This window comes from Parasteatoda tepidariorum, chromosome 7 (assembly GCF_043381705.1).
Source record: "Parasteatoda tepidariorum isolate YZ-2023 chromosome 7, CAS_Ptep_4.0, whole genome shotgun sequence".
NCBI lineage: Eukaryota > Metazoa > Arthropoda > Arachnida > Araneae > Theridiidae > Parasteatoda > Parasteatoda tepidariorum.
Genome location: NC_092210.1, coordinates 22,937,653 through 22,962,137, shown reverse-complemented (window position 1 = coordinate 22,962,137; position 24,485 = coordinate 22,937,653). Strand labels below are relative to the sequence as shown.

General features: G+C 28.1%; 1 protein-coding gene across 3 annotated transcripts in view; it reads left to right on the top strand.

Annotated features, from left to right (window-relative positions):
• LOC107453728 (PI4KA lipid kinase complex subunit hyccin) overlaps positions 1–24,485 on the top strand; it is a 37,385-nt gene that overhangs the window by 2,629 nt on the left and 10,271 nt on the right. The window contains exons 2-13 of one of the 3 annotated variants that reach the window (XR_011637228.1): positions 1,715–1,785; positions 3,966–4,073; positions 6,392–6,526; positions 6,650–6,694; positions 6,773–6,853; positions 8,169–8,290; positions 11,605–11,700; positions 14,404–14,556; positions 17,177–17,264; positions 20,318–20,474; positions 22,166–22,714; positions 22,819–22,945. Coding sequence is in view for 2 of the 3 variants with exons in the window: in XM_071183178.1 (XP_071039279.1) it covers positions 1,744–1,785; positions 3,966–4,073; positions 6,392–6,526; positions 6,650–6,694; positions 6,773–6,853; positions 8,169–8,290; positions 11,605–11,700; positions 14,404–14,556; positions 17,177–17,264; positions 20,318–20,474; positions 22,166–22,710 (1,572 nt within the window). In the remaining variant the exon portion in view is untranslated. Of the gene's footprint in view, positions 1–1,714; positions 1,786–3,965; positions 4,074–6,391; positions 6,527–6,649; positions 6,695–6,772; positions 6,854–8,168; positions 8,291–11,604; positions 11,701–14,403; positions 14,557–17,176; positions 17,265–20,317; positions 20,475–22,165; positions 23,578–24,485 lie in introns of those variants that run through there. The other 2 variants (XM_071183178.1, XM_043041888.2) reach the window with 2 other exon arrangements.

The following is a 24,485-nucleotide window of genomic DNA, read 5'->3' as shown; positions in this document are numbered from 1 at the left end:
GAAATTAAATTTTAATATTAGTCTGTAAAAGTAGTAATAAGCGTGACTAATACATTTCTGAAAAAAATCTGTCATAACAAACTACACAACATTCAAATATGAAAGTAGTATATTAATTAGGATGTGCATTCTCTTTTGAAAATTTGCTTGAAATTTAAAAAAAAAAAAAATTCATATATAGAATGCTCTGCAGAAGAGTTTAAACTTAGTCCTCACTTTTGCTCTGCATATCCCTAGGTAGTAAGAGTAATTTTCACTCAAGTTTGAGTTTAGAAAAAAAAAAATTAAGTAAAAAAACTGATAAAGAAACATACTTTCTCTAATCGAATATGCCTTAACAAATATTAATTTCTTTTTTCAATGGATTTAGAATATTATTTGTAAAAGTGGATTGTGACCTAATGTAGCAATGCGATGTCTAGTGGATAGCAGACTAAATAATTAGCCACAGAGAACTGCAATTGTTGAGTACAAGATGACTAAAATAATTTTTATTATAGTCTAAAATAATTGTAATTACATTTATAGAATCAAAAAATTAAGTATCGTTAGGATGAAGTCTTTGGCAAAATGTATGAAAGTTGACAGCTGAAAAAAAAAAGGCTATTACTAGGTACTACCGCTCTATTTTCTTTGAACTGATATTTACCAAATTTTCGGTTTTAGTGAAAAAATTTCTTGTATTTTACGTAAATTTAAAAATTCCGTTCGTCCTTAACATCTACTTTTAGTTAATTTTTATGGAAATATTTTGTCAAAAGCCACATAACTGTTTCTGTAACTTTATCCTTCTAGAACCTCGAACCCAGACTCATTTTCATTCTTTAAAATAATTTAATTTGTTTCAAGAATTGAAATTTTTTAAAAAAATTTCTAGAAATATAATTTTTGTACAACCAGAAGTCTATAAATCTCACTGGCTAAGATATCTAAAAGTCATCGGCCTCACCTAATATTTTAGAACAGTTTAATCTATTGTATTACTTTCCATTCCATAACGTGTGACTTTTAAAAATTGATTTAGGCTTATAATTATTTTAAATTTTTTTAGACCCCTGTGTATGCCAAATTTGTTGACCAGCAGCCAGTAACAAAGGTTTATTATGAAATATTTGTGTGCTAATATTAGTATGTCGCTAAAATTATGTTTGGCAAAACACGTTTTAGCTTAAGTTATACTTTTTTATAAGTACTGAAACTCTAAATCAAAAAAGTATTTCATTCATCTCCCATATAAACAAGATTTAATACTATAAAAGCTACAAAATATTTAGGAATATTGCATTTTTTTAAAACAAAATGGGAGACACTTAAAAATCGGAGAGACAAAGGAAATTTTTTACTTTTATGTATTTTTTTACTTCTTGGTGGCTCGTTTGTTGCTTGTTGTTTCCCACACAATTAGAGGTAATGTTTGCCATTACTAAGGATCAACGGCTAAGACATTTCAGTGCTTTAAGCACTGCGCCATCTCAGTCTGTCTCTACTCAATAGCTATTTGCATATTCATCAATTTCAGTTCATTCTTCCTGAGCAGTTGTCTTTATAAATAATAATGATATGTGTAATAAATTATTAAGTTAAAAATTTCCTTACTTTAAAGTTCTCTCTAATTGTACATAATCAGTTCTCATACTTAACTGTATATAATTAACTGAATTGCTGCTGTTCACCACCATAATTTTGCTCTAATTGTTTGTAAATTTCATTTTAGTATTTATCTGGGATGGTGCTGATGGAGGGATGGCGGAGACACTTGTCCGTGACTGGATTGCTGAATATAAAGTGAGTACTTTATTTGTTTTACTTTTTTACACTTCTACTAGAACTCCTCTTATATGTTTGAACTAGCATGTAAAAATTTAATTAGAAATACTGTAAGATACCTGTTCATTGTCCCTAAGATTCTTTTTTGCAAAAATTGCCGAAATTCCAATAAAACAGACAAATGCACAGTTGCCAACTCTACTGAATTTTTCAGTAGACTGCTGGCTATGACCAGTTTCTACTGGTCTAATTAAAATTCTCCTGATCTTTGTATATGTTAGAAAATTTCTTAAAATTGAGTAAGTTTTCTAAGAAATCCCTATTGAAAAAGAATTTTTGTTCAGATTACTTGAATATTTAAATAAGTATAACTAATACATAATGAAACGAACCTCATTTTTAAAAATCATTTCAAAACTTTTTTAGTTTTGAAATATTCAGTTTATTTTTATTCAGAACTCTCTTTCTAAATTAATTAAAAAAATCTTTTAACTATCTTTGATGCCTATTAATATTCAAAATTATAAGTAGGAACATAATACATAACATTTCATGTATGTTTAATGTCAATCATAACTGGAAAATATTGCAGTTTTTCTATTTTGATGACTATAAAAATCCCTANGTGAGTACTTTGTATTTGTTTTACTTTTTTACGCTTCTACTAGAACTCCTCTTATATGTTATATGTTAGCATGTAAAAATGTAATTAGAAGTACTGTAAGATACCTGTTAAACGTCCCTAAGATTCTTTTTTTCAAAAATTGCCAAAATTCAAATAAAACTGATTAATGCACAGCTGTCAACTCTACTGAATTTTTCAGTAGACTGCTGGCTATGGCCAGTTTCTACTGGTCTAATTAAAATTCTCCTGATCTTTGTATATTTCAGAAAATTTCTTAAAATAGAGTGAGTTTTCTAAGAAATCCCTATTGAAAAAGAATTTTTTTTCAGATTACTTGAATTTTTAAATAAGTATAACTAATACATAATGAAGCGAACCTAATTTTTAAAAATCATTTCAAAACTTTTTTAGTTATGAAATATTCAGTTTATTTTTATTCAGAACTCTCTTTTTAAATTAATTAAAAAAATCTTTTAACTATCTTTGATGCCTATTTATATTCAAAATTATAAGTAGGAACATAATACATAACATTTCATGTATGTTTAATGTCAATCATAACTGGAAAATATTGCAGTTTTTCTATTTTGATGACTATAAAATTCCCTATATTTAAAATATTTAGTACATGATGCAACAATTATCATGAAATTTATATTATTTCGCAAAATCTACTGGATTTTTTCCTATCCATGTTGGCAGCTATGCCAATGTTATGATTATGAGTAAACATAATACACATAACATTTCAAGTATGTTTAATGACTGGAAAATATTGCAGTTTTTCTATTTTGATGACTATAAAAATCTCTATGTCTAAAATATTTAGTACATGATGCAACAATTATCATGAAATTTATATTATTTCGCTAAATCTACTTGATTTTTTCCTATCCATGTTGGCAGCTATGCCAATGTTATGATTATGAGTAAACATAATACACATAACATTTCAAGTATGTTTAATGACTGGAAAATATTACAGTTTTTCTATTTTGATGACTATAAAAATCATTATGTCTAAAATATTTAGAACATGATGCAACAGTTATCATGCAATTTATATTATTTTGTAAAATCTACTGGATTTTTTCCCATCCATGCTGGCAGTTATGCAAATGTTATCAAAGCAAGTGAAAAAAAATAGAAAATCCTAAATTATTATAATAATGTTCTGCATTTACTCCATCAATCAATGCTTATTTGTGCAAAACAATGTGGCTATAACAAAATGATTGAAGGATTTTAATCTGCATTCTTGTTTTGATGACATGGCTATATAGTCTTTATCATATTTTGCTTGTATTGATGTTACTATTCTCAATATTCAATATATATTATTAGAAACTTTCTTTTACTAGGGATGATCCAATTATGGGTCATGAAAATCTGAAAAAAGCTAAAAATTCCAGCTCAACTGTATGAATCTCTCTAGCTTTTAGAGAAGTTTTGTTTCTAACTCTTTGTTTTTCAATAAAGACTTTCTGTTTCAATTTTTGCTCTTCAGTGTTAAATTTTTTTCTTCTTATGATATTGAACTCTTTCATATTTATTTCTCCCACTTCCTTTCTAGTCCTTACACACTCCAGAAATCCATAGTTTTGGTTGTACAACTTCCCAGAATAATGAGTTGATTCAAGCAATTTTTACAATCTTGGAAGAAAAAAGGTATCATGAAGATGTAAGTATTACTTATGATTAACATGCAGATCATTAGTTTGATTATTTATATCTTTTTACTGTGAATTTCATCATACTGTGCTGTTGATGGTAAACACTTTTTCAAATAGAATTCTGATGTGTGAAAAAATTATTTGTTGCAAAATTTGAAAGAAAATTATAAATTTTTTGGTTTCATTACCAATTAAATTAAGACATTTGATTTAGGAGGCTGTTTAGCATTAAATATTTTGAGGTTTATCATTTTGTGCAATTACAGAAAAATGAGTTTATTATTATTATAATTATTTTTTTAGAATTTCAAATTAATAAGACACTTGATATTAAATGTACTGATATTTTTGTTAAATTATATCAGTTTTGTGATTACAAAATTTAGCTATTACAAAAATGAAATGAACACATTTTTTTTAAATTTAGTATTTGTATAAATATTGACCTTTCTTTTGCAGAGATGAGAGAAGTTTTTAAAATTTATCAGGTAATTTTTTAAAATATTGGCAGACATATTGGCAAATATTATTTATGAAAAATTTGTTATAACCCTCTTCCTCATGTCTTTGTCAAGTTTCTGACAATTCTGTACGTACTTTTGTGAAATTTAAATGAAATATTATTCGAAACAAAAAACTTGTTCTCCCATTTCCAGTTCATTTTATTTCTTATTTAATTAATTGTATAAAATGTTTTAATGTTAAATAGTTTTATTTTATCCTAGGTGTTCCCCAAACATTTATAAGTTCCACATCCTCGGCATGCGATGCAATCGAAATGATTGTATAAAAAAATTATTCTGTGAGTTCAAAATCAGAGGGGAAGAAACCTGTCTAATTGGTTTTTATGATTTAGAACATTTAGAAATAAAAATGCAAATAATTACGGTATAACAAATAAATTGACTTTTAAGTTTATCATTGAGGAGAGTTGTCCATATGCATCTGATTTTATTCTCATTAATGTTTAATTAAAAATAAGTTTAGCAAACTTATTTTTTTACCCAAATATTAAAATGTTTTCTTTTCGATTTGCCAGAGAATACAAACTTATTTAAATTAATAAAATTTGCAATGAGAGTATATTTTTTAAAGGAGAGCACTAAGGAGAGTCCTTTTCAAAAGTGTAATTTGAAATTCAAATGTTTTTAAACATCATGTTTGATAAGTGTACTAAAAGAGAAAAAGAAATGTTAAATTTTGTCACCAAAACGAAGAAAGTGCTATTTTAAATGTTGATAGAAGTTTATTGTGAAATTTTACCCTTGTGGTTTTTGTTATGTATGAAAATTTTTATAAATCTATTTTTTATGACAAACAAACTTGATTTTTTAAATATATACATTTGACTGTATGTACGACTAAAGGAAGGGTTGATGTAAATTTTTTAAAAGAAAAAAATGCTTATTTTGTTGCAATTAAAACAATAAACAGCAATAAAGAATTTTGCCTGACTATAAAAATTAAATAATAGTATTTTTCTAATTAATAATGAAAATATTTAGATTAAATCTCTAAAATAGTTTCAAAATTACGCATGACACTATCAACAAAATGTTCTTATCAACAAAGTAACTCTGACGGTAAAATAACCCCCCTGCCGAAGTGACCATGTCAATGAAATGACCCTGGCGACGAACAAATTAGTCGATGAAATGATCTGTCGAGGAAATGGCCTGTCGAGGAAATGGCCTGTCAATGAAATGATTATCGATGAAATGAACCAGATCCAGACCAAACATCGATGGCTTTATATAATTGAGAAAATGTTCCAGGAAATTGGAATCAACCATTGGAAAACTGCGGCAAATGGATAATTTCTGACTGCCTTAACAAGAAGAAAAATAAGAATAATAATTTTAAATTTTAAAATGACCTCTTAATTAATTTCTTTTTGTTCAATGCATATGAAGGTATTTTATTTTCAATTGCACTATTGCCCCACATAATCTTCTTTAACCTGATGTTATTGATTCATGAACTATTAATCAATTGACGAACTTCAATCTCATCAACAAACCAACTTCACAAACTAGCAAAACATTTATTTAATCTGTATACGTAAAATGCTTCCCCCCTTTCTTTTTCTTTTCTTTTTTTCTTAGCTATGCAAAGACCTTCAAAATAAAAAATGCTTCTTATTTTGAAGGTCTCATGTATAGTATATTATTGAAATTTAAGGTAAAAGAAAAACTAAGTTTGTGTGTGTTTAACGAAAAGTGGATTTGACTTTAGTCAATAGAAATATTTATGAATTTATGTTAGTATTTTTTTTTCGGTGGGGGTGTTGCTGATAGAAGTATAAAATTGAGTCTTTATTTTGCAGTTCTTGGAAGCAGTGTGCCACCAGTTCTTCAGTTTCTATCGATCGAGAGAAGAAACTCTTCAGACCTTCGCTCGTCAATATATACCTTGTCTCATAGGCCTGTACTTAAGTAGCATAGCAAAAGGAAACCGAAAAGTATATTGTTTCACAATTATACATTTCTTCATAATCTGTTTTATATAATTCACTTGTTTTACAACCTGTAAATGATTTAGTTAAGTTGAATTTTATATTGTAATTTTTTTTTATTTCTTCTAGAATGTTCGATGTGTTGAAATTGTTCTACTTGGAATCTATAACCTAGTAAGACATGTATTTATTTGCTATTTTCTTTATTGTTCATTAAACTTTTAGAAATTCGCTTTTGATTCTTTTTCACAGGAAGTAATTGATGCATCTGGGAAATCTGCATGCTTGTCTTTCAGAATACCACTGCTGTCTAAGCCTTCCATTTATCATGAAGTAAAATATTAACTTACTATGTTTTGATAAATTGAAACAGTGTGTCATTGATGTAACATTTGACTGAAGTATATACAGTAAAACCTCCGTTAAGCGGACATTCAAGGGACCAAAAAAATTGTCCGTATGTGAAAGTTGTCCGCTTACGGGAAGGATGCCCTAATAACGAAGTTTAACACTGTTGTTTTTAGAATATTTTCAAAGATGTCAAAATAATTAAATAATTTACAATAACTAACTACAAGGATATTTATTTAAACTTTAAGAAAGATAAAATTAATATATTAATATTTATATATATATTGAGAAGTTTGATATAAATACATAATTCTAGATGTAGCTACAGATAAATGAATACAATTTTCCTATTAGCATAGATACTCAATTCAGACATATGATACCGAATTAGAGCTTTCAGTCCTCAGTCGATTTCAATTATTAGGTTTACATCCCCTTACACCAACCTTTCATTTGATAGGGAACATTTTTAATACCTTCTTGAAAGTAAACCTCCCATGATTCACAGTTAAGTCATTAGGACCTATTCAGCTGATTATTCACAATTGATCAGCTATCAAGTGTCTAAATAAGTGTTTCATTTATATGAACATATCGAAGATTATATTTCTGTTCTCTTTTTTACCCCAGCTGTGTTAAATATAGTCTTCAAATTGATTACAAAATTTAAAAATATTTCAATGGGGAAGAAGCATTGAGAGCATTTAAGATGTCATTTCAACTCGAGGGGACTCATAACCTGTGCCGTCCAGGTGAAAAGATTAAAAGATGCCGCTGTCCGAATTATTTCAAGAGAACAGTATAATTTTTACTCCTTTGTTTACAAAGATGACAGGAGAAAGACTAACTCTTCAGTATTGAAATAGCTTAACAATATTTTTAGTTATGATTAAGGCAAAAAATTTACATGTTTTTAAAATGACGAAAAGTTGCATTTTTTCCCTTGCAATTTAAAACCGAAATAGCTTTTTTTCAAACTTAGAAAAAGTATGTCCGGTTTGAAGAGATAGAAAATAACGTTTCAGGGCAAAAATGAGTGTCCGCTTTGCGGAGAACATACATAATGGTTTATTCATAGAAAATTCCCGGGGAATTGAAAATATGTCCGTATTGAGAGGCGTCAGTTTTGCAGGAGTGTCCATAACAGGAGGTTTCACTGTATATGTATTTCATCCGTATTCTCCTAAATTCATGAGTTTTTTCATATTAAGTTTTTAAAGACAATTTAGATATTTTAAGATTTTACCCTTCTTTTTTTTTTGCTGCTATTTAATGAATGGTTGAATTATTATTTTAGCCTATGAGCTTGTCTCACACTGTCCTATCAGAGAGGGCATTATCTAGATTAGAATATGCTGAAACTCGAACGATAAAAGTTGGTGCTCATTCTGAAGTTGAGAAAATTAATGCCAGCAACAGGTATTTATTTTTTTCATGCATATTTCTTATAAAATCATGCGTCTTTCTAAATAAAGATTACTTAGAATTTAACAGAACTTTGTATAAATGTTGTTGAATTTTTTGATAAGTTCTGTTGAATTCGAAGTAATCTTTATTTAGATAGCATCTGAACTTCCATTGTAATAAAAATTAGTTCGGAATAGATGTAATAAAAATTTTAATAGAATCCATTGTAATAAAAATTACTATTTGTGATCTAAATTATAATTCATAATATTTTTATGTGCCTTGAGTTTTAAAACCATTTTTTTTTTTTAAAACCAACTTTTTTTCACATTTTAGCATTTATGTATTTCTATTCTTTCTTCCCCTTTTCTATCAAATTTTATAAAGAACAGTTCTGAATTTTATTTGACCTTAATGTTTAAACAGTATTGTAATGTTATTTGAAAAATAAAACATAAATGATGAGGGGTTTATATGGGGTTTCCACAATCTGGGAAATATGGTCCCAATAGTTTGATCAGGAGAGTGATCGCTAGTTAAACCCCATGTAGTTAATTTTGTGTTTTGCTATATCTGGAGAATTTTTTAAGCAAATTAAAATTTGTGTATCTGAAGATGATTTAGTGTAAAAAATAATTTTTATTAGTTATTTATTTTATTAAGCAATAGTGGAAAAATTTTTGAAATGTAAGGTATACTAATTTTACATCAATTTAAAGAATGTTATTTTTTATGATAAAATATGAAAATTGAACCAAATCGGTGAAATAATTCCTGAGAAATCAAATTTTAAATATCTGACTTTTTTAAAATTCGATTTCTTGGAAACTATTTGACCAGTTTTGTTCAAAATTGTATTTTGCCATGCAAAATTAAAAATACCTTTCTGGGTCTTCTTTCATAATTTCAGATATATTGTCTGTATTAATTAAGAAATTTCAGAAAGTGAATTCAATTTACAAAAGCAAAAAAGGAGACAAAGAAGTAAATAAACTATTAAAACATTAAATCAAACTGGAAAAGCGCATAAAACTGCTAAAGCCAAATTTGCTTTTATCTAATTTAGAAATTCAAACAAACATTAAATCTGTAAAAATTAAAATATATATGTGTGTTTTGTAAAAATTAAAATATAAATGTGTGTTACACACATATTTTAATTTTTACAGATTTAATGTTTGTTTGAATTTCTAAATTGAGAAATTTCAGGTGACCCTCTTAAACTATTATGATTGAATGCTAGTACATGAAAATCCAATCATTATATCACAAGTCATTCAGAATGTTTCTTTTATTTTTTGCGCATTGTACACTTTGCATGAAATTAAAAACTTTCTGTAACCACAGATTTTGGCCCCAAAACTTTCTGCAATGTGGTGTGCTGTGTATGGTGGTTGAATTTTTTTTTAATGAAATGTTTATCTAACATAAAGCATTATTATAATACTAATACAGTCGTACTATTCCAAAAATAAACCAAATTAAAAAAAAGTGTTCAAAGCAAGAGTTAACAAGTTCATGAAAAGAAAAAATGATTTATTTTATATATAATTTTTTCAACAGATGTAGAATCAGGTCAGTCTTCTAGATCTCACTATTTATAGATCTCAAAAATTTTCTATAAAACATAGTCTTTCTCCTTACTTTGTGTAAAACATTTAGAATCTCTGGGTCTTCTAAGAGACAAAGACGAAATTTAAAAAACTGTTGCTCGATTTTGGCAAATTAAAGATAGATAAAAAAAGGATTTTAAAGGTTTATATCAATTTATGTAATTGTTGCAGCTTGGCTGAAATTTTTTACTCCATTTATTTTTAACTAGGCCTCTTGCTCTCAGATTTCCAGCTGTTTAAGTTATTACAAAATTCCTTTTAATTGAAAAGCCTTAAATTTTTTACTTAAAATAAAAACTTACTTAGAAGTATTTTTTTAACGAAAGTTTCTGGAAGGATAGTGTTTATTATTTGCATGAAAAATCTAAAAGTATTTTTTGATAATTTACTGTTCAAATATATATCAAACTTTCAATGCACTGTTATTAGTTAAATTTTCCTTCAAAATTAGTTCTGGCTAACCTTATTGTATGGATTTTGTATATGACTTTATAAAATTTTATTCTCTGTTTAACCCCCTGAGAAGTTCAAAATTTATTTTTGCACTGTATGCTAATGGCTTTCAAGTAAAAAAAATTAAAAAAAAAGTTTTTCACGAATTATCTAATGTAAAAATAGTACTAAGCAGGGAAATTTTAGTATAAATTTTCTCAGAAGGTCTATGTTTGATAGGCCTGTTTAGTAATTTTCATGCTAAATTTGTGTATTTGTATTTTTTCTCTTTAAAAAATCAGTTTTCCACAAATTATTCATTTGGAAAGTAGTGCTAATCTGAGAAATTTTAGTATAATTTTATCCTAAGGCTCAGTGTTTAAATGGTTTGTTTAACTATTTTCATATTAATTTGTACATATATATGTGTGTATATATATGTGCGTATGTATGTATATATCATCATCATCATCATAGTTGGCCAGACAGCCCAATGTGAGCCAATGCCTTCCTTCCTCTGAAGATTTCTCCATGACGACTTCCGATTTATCTTTGATCTGCAATTTTTTTCATTAATTCCGAGAAAATCAGACTCCACTGAGTCAACCCATCTCAACCGCGGCCTTCCCCGCTTTCTTTTTCCAGTGGGTCTAAAAAGCAGTATCTTTTTTATTGTGTTGTCGTCACTCATTCGAATCACGTGGGCAATCCAATTCATTCTATTTATATATATGTATATATATATACTTTACAAGTGTATATATATGCAGGTCGATCACCCTCTGTTACTCGAAAAATTGATTGTTAACAGAAGTTGCCGCATCAAGAATTAATGTTTTTCGAAACAGTTAACCCTAAAATATATTTAAATTAGTAGTTACATTTTGTATTCATCAATAGAGAGCATTAATGATACTATCTGTTATGTTCTTTATTGCTTACTGCATAATACATGAATTGTTCTACACACTTTGCGCTTTTTAAATTTTAAACAATTTTAAGTATGAAGAAATTTTGTATTGTTTCAATTTCTTGTAGTTTCATATTTTTTCAATTATTAACAGATTATGTTCTTGCAACTATTATTAGTAATTATCAATTGGTGAAAAATCTTTTGGAATGTTGTTTTGTTTCCATAATTATGTTGTAGTATTTATAGTTGATCTGAAAAATAGGATTTATTATTCAATTGAAATTTATAATTATAAATTTTTTTCTTGCATTAGTTTGCTTAATTATTATATTTAAATGTATTAATGTTAAATCATTATATTTCAATAGACTTCATGTTATGACTGTCTTGATGTGGCTTTATAACCTCCATATTGGAACCATGTCAACGTTTTCACATATGTCTGTGTGCAAAATGTGCTCTAGGTAAATACCTTCAAGTTATATTTTAGTCTAGTTTATGCCATATAAATTTTTTAATAAATTTTTTAATTAATAACTATTGTTAAATTATTAAAAATCATCGAAGCATTGCTTAACTTTTTATTCAATTAAAATAAATATTTGTTTTAACTAATAGCCAAATTTAAAAAGATCAAATTATTATACTTATGTGCATTAAATAAATTTTAAAAGAAACTAACTTTTTATTACAAAGTTAAATACAAAATACAACTATTAAATTGAATCGCTTAAGATGTAAAACAATATTTAAAGAAAATCAATGAAGAGTCTTTTTTTTTATTGATATTTTCTTTTCATTAATAGAAGATTGAGTTGAAAACAAAAATTTTTGTTGAAACAAGGTCTACTAAAAATAATTGACAAGAATCATTAAATCCTGACAGAAAAAAAAAAAGTGACAAAATAATCCACATTAAAACGATTGCTAAGCAACAAAAGTCTCACTGAAAATAATTTACAAGAAACGACAAAATAAAATGTACAAAATAAAATGCACAGCGAGCGCAAAATAACGTAAGTCCAGCTGAAAATAATCTTCAATAAATGTAAAATACCAAAAACAAAAATAGCGCATTAAGAAACTATGCATAACATTTCTATATTTCAGCTCTGATCCTTGCACAAAACTGGGAGTTCTGATTTAGTTCGCTCTTTGTCATTCAACACAGCGAAACTAACATCATCTTCGACGCTAGACGTTATTAACATCGCTGCAGCTAGACAAAATCAAAATAGTCTTCGTCAGCACGGTGACAGCGTTAGCGTAAGAAAGGATCCTCTTATGTTATATCGTTAAACCGCGAGCTTATACTGGCGGCTTAAATCAGATTTCTGATGCATCGCCTGAACCAAAAGTCCTTAGATCAGCTTGCCGGTGTATGTGTTAGATGGATATTTCGTGATACATCGATTTATTGCTCAGGGTGAGTTTATTAAAATGTTGGCAAACTTACCAAAAATTGTAAAAGCTTTGGTTTTTAAATGTCTATCACTCTATAAAATATTTTGCAAAAAGAATAGTAGTTGGCAGACAAGCTAATAGTACAAAATTCTAATACTGAGACAATCCTTAATAATTTGTTCCTTACACAAATGACACATTAATATAAGGATAAGGCTCGATCTGTTAAGCCATGGTGGCTCAGCAGATAGAGCGTTGCTACCCCTTTTCAAATATTTTAAGCATCGTATGCATTTTGTTCATGTTAAAAACAACATAATTTATAATTTAATTTTTCAGAATTGTTAAACAAGGTTTTAATAGAACAAATAGACCTAATTATGCTGGTGAATCTTCAAGTAGTTATAATAATCCCCATCCTCGTCCAATTGCTAGGATTCCTCTATCTTCATCTTTTCTTCTGGAAATCGTTCATGCAGTGTACTTTGCTACGTAAGTTTACACTCTTTTTAATGTAAAATTATCTTTCCTTAGCATGGTTTCTGTTTATAAACTATCACTTAATAGGTTAATCTATTATGTTTTTGTGAATATGATAAATTTTTAGTTACATTTGAAATTGGTTATTTTTCTATATTTTTTATTAATTAGTAGATACTATGTTTCTATGGAGTTTTATTGCTACAAAAAATGCTTATACAGTTTACTAAAAATTACAATTATCAAAAAACTTAATTTTATTTTAAATTATTTACATTACTATGCTATTTTTAAGCCTTTATTCTATAATCTAACTCTATAACAAAAGTTTGATTTATTGTTTTTGTCTGAAATGATTGATATTAAATTTCTGTAATGATCATTTATTTTTCTGTATAATATAAAATAATTTTGCACTTTGAAGAGAGAGTACCATTAGTTACAAATCTGTTTTTTTTTTTTTTTTTTTAAATTTTTATTTTAGCGGATTAAGGATTCAATGGAAATATTCTCTTCTCAGCTCTTAAAAACATTATACAAATAGTATAGAAATTTTACAAAAAAAAAATTATCTACTTTTATATCATAATGTTTGAAACCCAGAAGAAACAAATTTTAGCATATTTTTCATTTCCAAATTGTCTGAAATAATGCTAGGAAATGAATAGGATATCAATAAACTCNTTTAATATATAAGTGTTTATACTATTCAATATATGATAGTTATGACTTAGTAGCATATTATTACTAATTGAAACTGCAATGTTAAAAATTTTGTTGGAGTGGGAAACGGCGGGTCAGGAATTTTATTTTAAAAGGTCAGGAAAAACCTGCAAAAGTCAGGATATTGTTTTCTTAAAATAGTGTAGGAACCCTGCTGTTGTAATACTTGATCTGAGAGTTCCCTTGTCTTCTGGATTGGGTGCAAAATAACAAGGATACGGAGTTGAACATTAGTAATCATAAACCTAATATTGGGTCGACTGTTCAACCATGTTTATAAAATTTTAAGAGAAGGCTAGGTCTGCTATCACAGAAAATCTTCAAAGGTATAAAAGGTGGAAGTACAAGTCAGGCACATTACTAAGGTGGTACGTACAATGACCTTGAACTTCCCATGATTGATTGATTTTATCGTTGAGGTTTTTAAAATATTGTGGAGCTTATGAGTTTGCTAAATTGGTGTTTTATTTTTACTTCTGCTACCCCTGTTCAAATATTTTAAGCATCGTATGCATCTTGTTCATGTTAAAAACAACATAATTTATAATTTAATTTTTCAGAATTGTTAAACAAGGTTTTAATAGAACAAATAGACCTAATTATGCTGGTGAGTCTTCAAGTAGTTATAATAATCCCCATCCTCGTCCAATTGCTAGGATTCCTCTATCTTCATCTTTTCTTCTGGAAATCGTTCATGCAGTGTACTTTGCTACGTAAGTTTACACTCTTTTTAATGTAAAATTATCTTTCCTTAGCATGGTTTCTGTTTATAAACTATCACTTAATAGGTTAATCTATTATGTTTTTGTGAATATGATAAATTTTTAGTTACATTTGAAATTGGTTATTTTTCTATATTTTTTATTAATTAGTAGATACTATGTTTCTATGGAGTTTTATTGCTACAAAAAATGCTTATACAGTTTACTAAAAATTACAAAAATCAAAAAACTTAATTTTATTTTAAATTATTTACATTACTATGCTATTTTTAAGCCTTTATTCTATAATCTAACTCTATAACAAAAGTTTGATTTATTGTTTTTGTCTGAAATGATTGATATTAAATTTCTGTAATGATCATTTATTTTTCTATACAATATAAAATAATTTTGCACTTTGAAGAGAGAGTACCATTAGTTACATATCTGTTTTTTTATTAATTTTTTTATTTTAGCGGATTAAGGATTCAATGGAAATATTCTCTTCTCAGCTCTTAAAAACATTATACAAATAGTATAGAAATTTTACAAAAAAAAAATTATCTACTTTTATATCATAATGTTTGAAACCCAGAAGAAACAAATTTTAGCATATTTTTCATTTCCAAATTATCTGAAATAATGCTAGGAAATGAATAGAATATCAATAAACTCTTAATAAATGTTTTGTAATAAACTAATAAAAATGTATTGCTTATGCACTTTAAGAAGCTTTTAAATAAAATTAACAAGATATAGTGCATTTGCATGTCTAAATAATGTAAGGAATTGAACTCTATTACAACTTAGTTAAATAAATTTGGTTTCAAAATTGTGAGATGAAAAATTAATTTCTTAGTGAAATTTATAGCTGAACACAATAAAACATATGATAAAAAATGATATACTAATTTACAAACTTCACTTATTATGGATTTCTTATCATTTAAACTATTGTCTTTTGACATCTGTTACATTTTCATTAGTGAAATTAAATTGCGGTTTTACACAAACAAAATAATTGTTTTGTTAATGTGTACCATAAGAAATGTAGAAAATTGATTTTCGTCTATTAAAAATGTACATAAAACCTACATTTGTACAGATGAAACCTTGGTAGCAGAAACCATCCAGCACGGCGTGCAAATTATTACAGCATCTGCAGATTATTTATCATCTAAGTTTTTTTTTGATTGTTAAAAAGCCAACAAATAAATGGTGGAAAATCGTTAAAGCTACTTTTTTTAAATATCTCTAAACTTGTTTCATGTAAAAATTTAAAAACTGAATTATGATAATGCCATGAAGAACAAAAAGTTAAGTAAAAATTTTTTTTTGTTACTTGATTACAAACTTAACTGTATTGGGATTTATTGCATTTATTTGAGTATCGTTATATAAAGGCTGGGATAGCCTGATCGGTAGGCGCTGGGCCCATGTCTAAGAGTTCGTGGGTTCGATCTCCGCTGGCTGAAGACTGTGTAGTAAATAGTGACTGATGCACGTTGAGTTGCAAAGTCCTCCATGTTCCCATAACAAATCAATACCTCTGGGGGTACTGATCCAGGAGTTTCCTTGTCTTCTGGATTGGTTCAAAATTAATAGGCTACGGAGTTGAACATTAGTAGTCGTAAACCCAAAAATTGGGTCGGCTGTTCAACGCCGGATATAAAATATAAAAAGTATCATTACATAAAATTCAATTTAAACAAATTATAGGTTTTATCCATAATTTGTAAGGACCATATATTTGTAAATTTCGCCACATGCATGTTAGTTTAAGTTATATTTTGTACAATAATGTCTGTCTGACTGCATTGAGGTCACAGAGAAATTTGGACTTATATTAAAAGCATTAATAAATTTGGACTGCTGATTTACACCATAAATTCTGCTACTGGAGATGATACTAGGTGTTAAACAAATGGAAGATAAATAGAAAAATGCTTGTAATGTCTCATTCAGTTGAAGTTTCCTTGCTTTGAATGTTGTCTTTAACAGCAAATTAAAAAAAATTGCAATATAATAACTAATTTTGAAGGAAAAAATGTAATTTAAGTTTTCCGCCAAACATTAGGGAAGTTCCATCTTAGTGTGTAAGTTTTGAAATTGTAAAGTTTAAATTTTCCCTGTAACTTTTCTAATAAAATGTTGTAATAAGTTGCACAGTTGTGAGAATAAAGGTGGGATAAAGTTATATAGTTATATCATCCAGAGATGGCTCAGTGGTTAAGGCATTCAACTGTCATTGTGAAGAACTAGGGTTCGATACCCAGTAGCGACTAGAAGTCCTCCTAGCTTCAGTGTAATGGGTATCAGCTTGTCTGGGAAGTAAAGATGGCTTGTGCTCATCACTGACCACATCGCCACAATCATGCTATTGGTCGCAAAATTGGGAGTTCTTAACCTCCTTGGCCCTCAACGAGTTGTTACGGGAATGCCTTACTTATATCACCCTGCTTTATTAGAATATTTGTTTTAGTAGAAAAAAGAAGAATTTGAAAATAAAGTCTTATTTTTGTTTCTTGTCGCTAGTTTTTGAAATATGATAAAAATTAGTTGATTAAAAGTATTATTCTATATCATTCTTTTCAAACCAAATATAAATGTTTAAAAATTCATTTAATTTTAGATTCAATGGATTGGCATCAATTGGCCTGCAAACACTGGATGAATTACATTCTAGAGCTACTCAAGAAATGTTATCCGATGTGCTCCTGGTAAGCTCTGATCACATATTTTCCAAAAATGCATATTATATATGGTGTTCCGAAATTCTTCCAACAAATTCAGGATGGCGATAAAAGGCATCAAGTGAATAAAAACGTATCATAGAACATGATGTCACAAATAATGTTGAGATGCTCAAAATCTCTAAAACCTCATGCAGGTTGACTAACTATAAAAGTTGACACAAATTTATTAACTAAAGTTTTATTTGATTAATTATTAACAAGAATTGTTCAAGGTGAGGCCCTCTGAATTTATTAGTCAAATTTTGTATTACCCTGTATGTTATTGTAGAAGTGTCTTAATTTTGTATCCTTTTTCTTATTTCTTGCATCAGATATTTTTTATTATTTCCAATGCCACCTGTTTTAACATTTTGTTAATTCAGACAATTACAGAGTAGATTTGTTGGCCACTCTTTCAGGACCACCATATTAGGCAAACCAATGTTGCTCCCTCAGTAAGAACGCATAGTACAGAGAATGAAAGAACACCCATGCCTTGCCCGGGATTCAAACCCAGAACCTTTCTGATGCAAGGCTAGTTCACTGTCCCCTACACAGTCCGGTGGGCGCATCAGATATTATTACTGGCACTGTTTCATTTTATTATCTCAATATTTTTATATCCCAAATAAAATTTATCAAGACTAGTTATAAATAATATTGAGTTTGATAATCATTGTTATCGATGATACCAACAATATTATTTGCATTCAATGTCTATCATTGTCCATAATGAGTGTAATATCATAGTACAGTAGGGAACCAATTATCCGGTACGATCGGGACCATCGCTATTCCAGATTACTGATTTTCCCGGTTTTCTGAATCGCTACAAAAAGCATTTTTTTTTTATTGTTAAACCCAACTAAAAAAATATATATATATATTTGTAAATAATCTTAAAAAGAGGAAAAAACGATGAAGTAATACACGAATGATTATTTCCAAAATGATGGTAAGGTAAAAATCTTTCAAAAAAGAAGGAAAAATCCTAAAATCATATGAGGAAAAAAACATTTTTTTAAAAAAATGGCGCGAAAATTTATCGAATTTCGTTTTTTTTGGTTTTCCGGTTTTCTGATTTCTGGATAACGGGTTCTGTACTGTGATTGATAATTTTCTTCATAAATAAGAGTTCTCCCTAGGAATAAAAAACAGCAGGTTGCTTCCTCACAGAAAAGGACATTTTGAGTTTTGAAAGGGCACTCACTGAACACTTTAAAAATTTATTCAAATGTGTAATATTATTTAATAACTGAATTTGATCTTCAACAATTTTTTAAATTACAATCTTATATTATTTTATGTGTATATTTTGAAAAGTTATTCTTACTCATTATCAAAATACATACAAATTTTTTCTCTGTTAATCAACATGGATTTATTAAAGGCAAAAGTACAGAAAAAGCTCTTTTGGAATTTTCAAAATTTATTCATAATAGTATTGCCGAAAATAAGACAACNAAAAAAATTATTAATTGATAAACAACTTGAAAGCTTTTTTCTTTAATTTAAACTGAAAATTATGTGAAAATGAAAATTTAACTGCGTTAAAAAAAAAGGAAATTTATATTTAAAAAAATAATTTTAAAATTAATTAAAAAATTCATTAATATACCCCTTCCTTCCAAAAGAAAAAGAGTAGCGTATGAAACTTTAACCAGTTTAGAATAATCCTAACAATATAAATATTTATAATAGTAATCAGAATTAGACCTGTCAACACAGATAATTTTACCAGTGTGTCATCATTATTTAAACATTGTGTAATTATTATTTGTTGTTGTTGTTAATTTACGTCGCACTAGAGCTGCACAATGGGCTATTGGCGACGGTCTGGGAAACATCCCGGAGGATGATCCGAAGACATGCCATCACAATTTTGATCCTCTGCAGAGGGGATGGCACCCATGCTTTAACAGTGAACAGTGAATTACTTTAGTATGTTATTTTNAGCGTATGAAACTTTAACCAGTTTAGAATAATCCTAACAATATAAATATTTATAATAGTAATCAGAATTAGACCTGTCAACACAGATAATTTTACCAGTGTGTAATTATTATTTAAACAGCGAATTACTTTAAATGGAGATGGTGGATTATTTTTACAAAGAGGGTACATTTATAGGGATCAAAGGGCAGGGAAGGTCACCCTTCTAAAAACGCTTTTGGAGAACACTACAATTATACTCATGATGTTATTTTAATTTATATAAATTATTTGAACCAGGAGTTCCCTTGTCTTTTGGATTGGGTTCAAAATTATAAGGCTAGGGAGTTGAACATTAGTAGTCGTATAATCAAAAATTGGGTCGGCTGTTCAATAACGGTTATAAAATGAAATATTGAAATGTGATTTTCAGGGTGCAGATAATTATTCAATATTGATAATAGGAATAGTATACATGGTACATTGTGTTAGAATACTTGTGAAATTGCAATATTTAAAAAAATGTCTTTTCTACAAACATCAAGGAAAGCTGTCCCTTATGCCAATGCTTAGTGCCTAATCAAGAAAAACATTAAGGATCTCATTTTAAACCAAATCATGGAGAGAAATTCTGGAAAGATCTGGTGGAATAATCTCCAAGATCTTCCTGAGTGGTCAAGATGCAAAGCAGTCACCGAGTTTACACTGGACATGACTGTCTCCTTAAACATCTTCATCGAATTCATGTTGTACAAGCCCTTTTCTGCACGCTTTGTGACCTACAGAAAGCGATAGATGCTGACCACCTTTGTCGTTGCCCGTCACTAAAGGACATCTCTTAGTGCGACTATTACTGGCGTGCAAGGGACTTATTGAGTTCATGAACTTTTCTCACAATGCCCGACATGATTTTCTTTTCTTTATGTTCTCATTTGATCCTCCCCTTTTGTGGTGTAGAGGTCTTTCAGTAACTCTGGCGGTTGGAAATACTATTAAAAAAAATTTAGAAATATTATACCACTCAGATCTTTCTTGGAAGTCTATTCAAGAATTCTTAAATGTTATAAATTACTAACCCTGAAATTAATTCTTTTGTGGTATTTCAGGTAACAAACGCCATCCGCCATTCTCTAAAAACAAATCCATCAGGCCAGCCTTGTGATGGTCCAATGGGTATAAGTATTGCTTTATCTCCAACAACAGTTGTTAGTACTGTTACACGAGCAATTACTAATGCCTCTTTCCGAGCAAAGAAATTGCCAGGTATTTTATCAACTACTCACTTCTACAATTTTTTATTTTACATATCATGATTTTAATTTATATGTTAGTTGTTCGAGAATTCTAAGAAACATGTAGTACATTTTGAATGCCATAGTGATAACATTTGGTTAGTGTATTTGTATAATTTTTAGCCCTACAAACCTTAACCTACAGCTTGAGAGAGCTTAAGCTTAACATGTGTTCGATTACCGAAAGTTAAGACAAAAATACATTTAAATATTTGTTTAATTTGATTTTTAAGAGTTAAATTAATATAAATTTTGGGTAGTTTTAGGAAGTTTGTTTTCGTTTACACTTATTTTGCCATTCATATAGTTAAACATATTTCAGAAAGGAAATGTGAAATGTAAAGTTTACTAATGCTCAAATGATAAGATCTAATAGCCTTTAGAACAGATGAGTTTTTTCCTCTTTTTAATTTTTTTTTAGAAAATTAAGAATGGTTTCACTTCCATCTGATCAAGGCAAGGAAAAAACTGCTGCTCATATTTTAAATTTTAAGAGGTCAAAAAAAAGTTCTTTTTTTTTTCATTAATAGGAGCACAAACTCAAAAATTATAATTTTTTCCCCCAGAATAACATTTTGTTTTCCTTTTCTGCTATTTTTTTCTCTGACGTTTCGTAAACCACTTTATAATTAACCTCCTAGAAAAGAAACAATTTAAAATAACATTCAAACGATTTAAAATGTCACATTCACGAGATTTAAAATGACGCATCACAATTCATATTCACGTGAATATAAATCACACATTGCAATCCATATGTGTAATATGAAATCACATACCACGATATATATATTCCCACAATTGAAAATTATACATTGTAATCTGTATTCATGAAATTTTAAATTTTGCATCAGGATTTATATGAATCTGATTTAAAAATCTCACATTGGGATTCCTATTCATGCATTTTAAAATCAAGCACAGAGATTCATATTCATGTATTTTAAAAATCAAACATTGAGATTTGTATTCGCACAATTTAAAAAAATAAAAAAAAACCTGCATCGTTGTTATTTCAATTTTTTTTATTAAAGCCTTGATAATATTTTATGGATGTATGATTCCTTATACTTTTTCTAGCTAAAATTTCAAATATTTTCAAATTATTTAATAAGTGTTTTTCACATAACGATTTAAGATTTTTATTTTCATCTTTTTTTGGGTTTTTACCTAATTCATACCTGCTTAAAAATAATTTAACCAAATTAACAATTTTAATAATTACTAAATTGTTAAAAAGTTATGAACTATGAAATTGCATGTTAATTTTATTTGTAAATAAATGTTTAGTTCAATATTTTTGTTTTTTCCCTACAAAATTATTGAAACTCTTTTTTTTGTTTTTGTTTTTTTAAAACCAGCTGATTAAATGAATGTTGAATTATATTACAAATTTTGTTATTGCGATTATTTATGTGTATCTTCAAACCGAATGATTATTATCTAACCTAAGTTTTTTAATTTTCCTAGGGTTAAACCTACTTATTAATTCTGTAAAAATATGTGCATAATAAAATTGATACTCATATAACCTAACAGTTCATTACATAAAACTTTAGATTTCTCTTTTAAGCTTTTTTTGCTTTTTCTTTACCAAATTCATTCCGACTTTACATTAGAAATAATTTGTGTGCATTTTTATATGTTGAAACTTTCTTCTAGATGATATTCCCATCCAAGAGAAAGATGGCGCTGAAAATACTCACCTATCTTCAATTAACGAGGAAAGTGAGGAACCAGAAGTACAACCTCCAAATAAAGGTAGAAAGTATGGCAGTATTTCGGCTGGAATAACAAAAGTAGGCGTCTTGCAATTACGAAAAGGCAAAGATAAAAAGAAAGACAAAGATGCCATAAATGGGGACACTGTTGACAGTAAGAGCAACGGCAAACTGAACGAAACACCGACTATTTCAAACAGCGACGAAGATCTCAAAGTGTTTACAAACGGAGAGACTATGACTTTGAGTAACTCATACCCCAGTAGAATTGACTTACAATTACCTAAAAGCCCTCTAATCAGCATTCCAAATGAAGACAACTTTGAGTTCAAAGACGCTGTAAGTAATGCCAAATTCGTCAATCATTCTCGCCAAGGTTCTGATGTTGTGATCACTACAGATGGTGGGTGTGTTTTGAAAACACTTGTAAATAAATCGGACTCGTCTAATGGGCTTCAAAATTCGGCCATGCAGACTGCTGTTTAATAGTGTGAGTGCATCTTGAATTATATAAAACCTATTGCCTCATTTTTTTTGTTGGTTTGAGAAATTATTTTGGTACTTTTCTATTATATTGACCGCAGTCTTTTTTAGTTATGATCCTATTTGGCTTACAAAGGTTTAGGAAATTTCAATTCAATGACATCCGTCTGGTGGTTTTACAAACTGATGTGAATGTTTCCCATACACTGATTCCTTACATCAGTGGTTTTCAAAATTTGTATCCTTTACTCCTTTGTAAATTTATTTTGAACACAAAAAGGCATACTGTTTTCATTTTTTAAAACACTTTTGGAAAAGTCTAAAGATTATGTTTAACTATATGGTGGTATACATGACTGGGGAGTTGCATTGCAAAAGTCAAAGCCAATTTTGTAGGATTCTGAGTTGAAATTTTTTTTTTTCTGGTTGATTAAAAATTAAATCTTATGGGTTAATCTTTTTTTTTTTGATCTTATGAAATTTTTTAGAAATATATTTATCATTACAGGGATCTGTCTAAGTTTATCTGAGAGGTACCTATTTTGTGAAAATTTAGACATAATTTGTGAAAATTAAAAATTATATAAAAAAAATCAACATGAAAATATGGATTTATCGTTTCTTACGGGATAAAAAAATAAAATTTTAATAAAAAGTATTTTGTGAAACTACTGTTTTTTCTAAAGTTAAATTTGTGATGGTACCGCTAAACGGTGATAAATTTGGCCTGGACAGACCCCTGCATTATGTGAACAAAAATATGGCAAATTTTATCACATTTGTTTAAATTGTGACGTATTACAAAATAAAATTATTACATTTGAACCTTTTAGAACTGTATTATTAAAATATTAAAAAATGACAAAAAAATTATTCATGTGATTGAAAAATCAATATTAATAAATAAATTATTTATAAATTATGATTCGTAAAATTTTTAACCAAAATTTATTTAGCTAAGTTGCAAAGTTAAGTATATAATGGAAATGAAACTCATTTTTAATAATGCCCTAGTTCATGAATATCTACTAAAGAATTAGGCAAGTTTTATGTGTGTGGGAATTTCAGATATTGACATCTTGTTCTTTTCTCATAATGGTTTTGCATGATTTCACATTTTAAAGATATGTGTATATTAAAATCCGTTTCTTCATTTACTATAAAATTTACTTAACAAATTAAGAACTTTAAATTTATTTTTGTTAAAAGAAAACTAGAAATATGTAATTTGAAATTAACATTTGCTTAATAATAATAATTATAACGTTCAAGGATTGGGTGAAAATTACAATGGAGTAGAATTAAAAGATAGGTTCTTAGAGAAGTCTGTTGGAATCAGACATTTTTGTTAGGCATGATAAGTAAGAATTAAAAGTTTGTTTTCTTGTAATTGTAATTCACGTCTGCAAGGACCTTCCCCTTTGTTTGTATGTACTCTTCTCTCTCTTTTGTTACTAGTACCTAAGTAATGTTGTTTTTGGTTATGTAAATACAATGCTGGCTCTTCTGCTATCAAACTCCGTGTCCAAACAGTGACTCTAAGCATTAAATCAAAATTTTATGATATTGCAATCCAAATGTGGATAATAAACAAGAAAAATCTGAGTTGTATTTAAGATTTTTAATTGTAACTTTTTTTGGGGGGAATTTTTTTCAGAAAATTCAGTAAAAAATTTAAAATTGTCATTAGGTTCTATAGAACTCACTTTCAATCAACAGGTCCAGATTTAATGAAGTAGGGCTACTTTTTGAAAAATTTTGAAAACCAATGTTTGTAT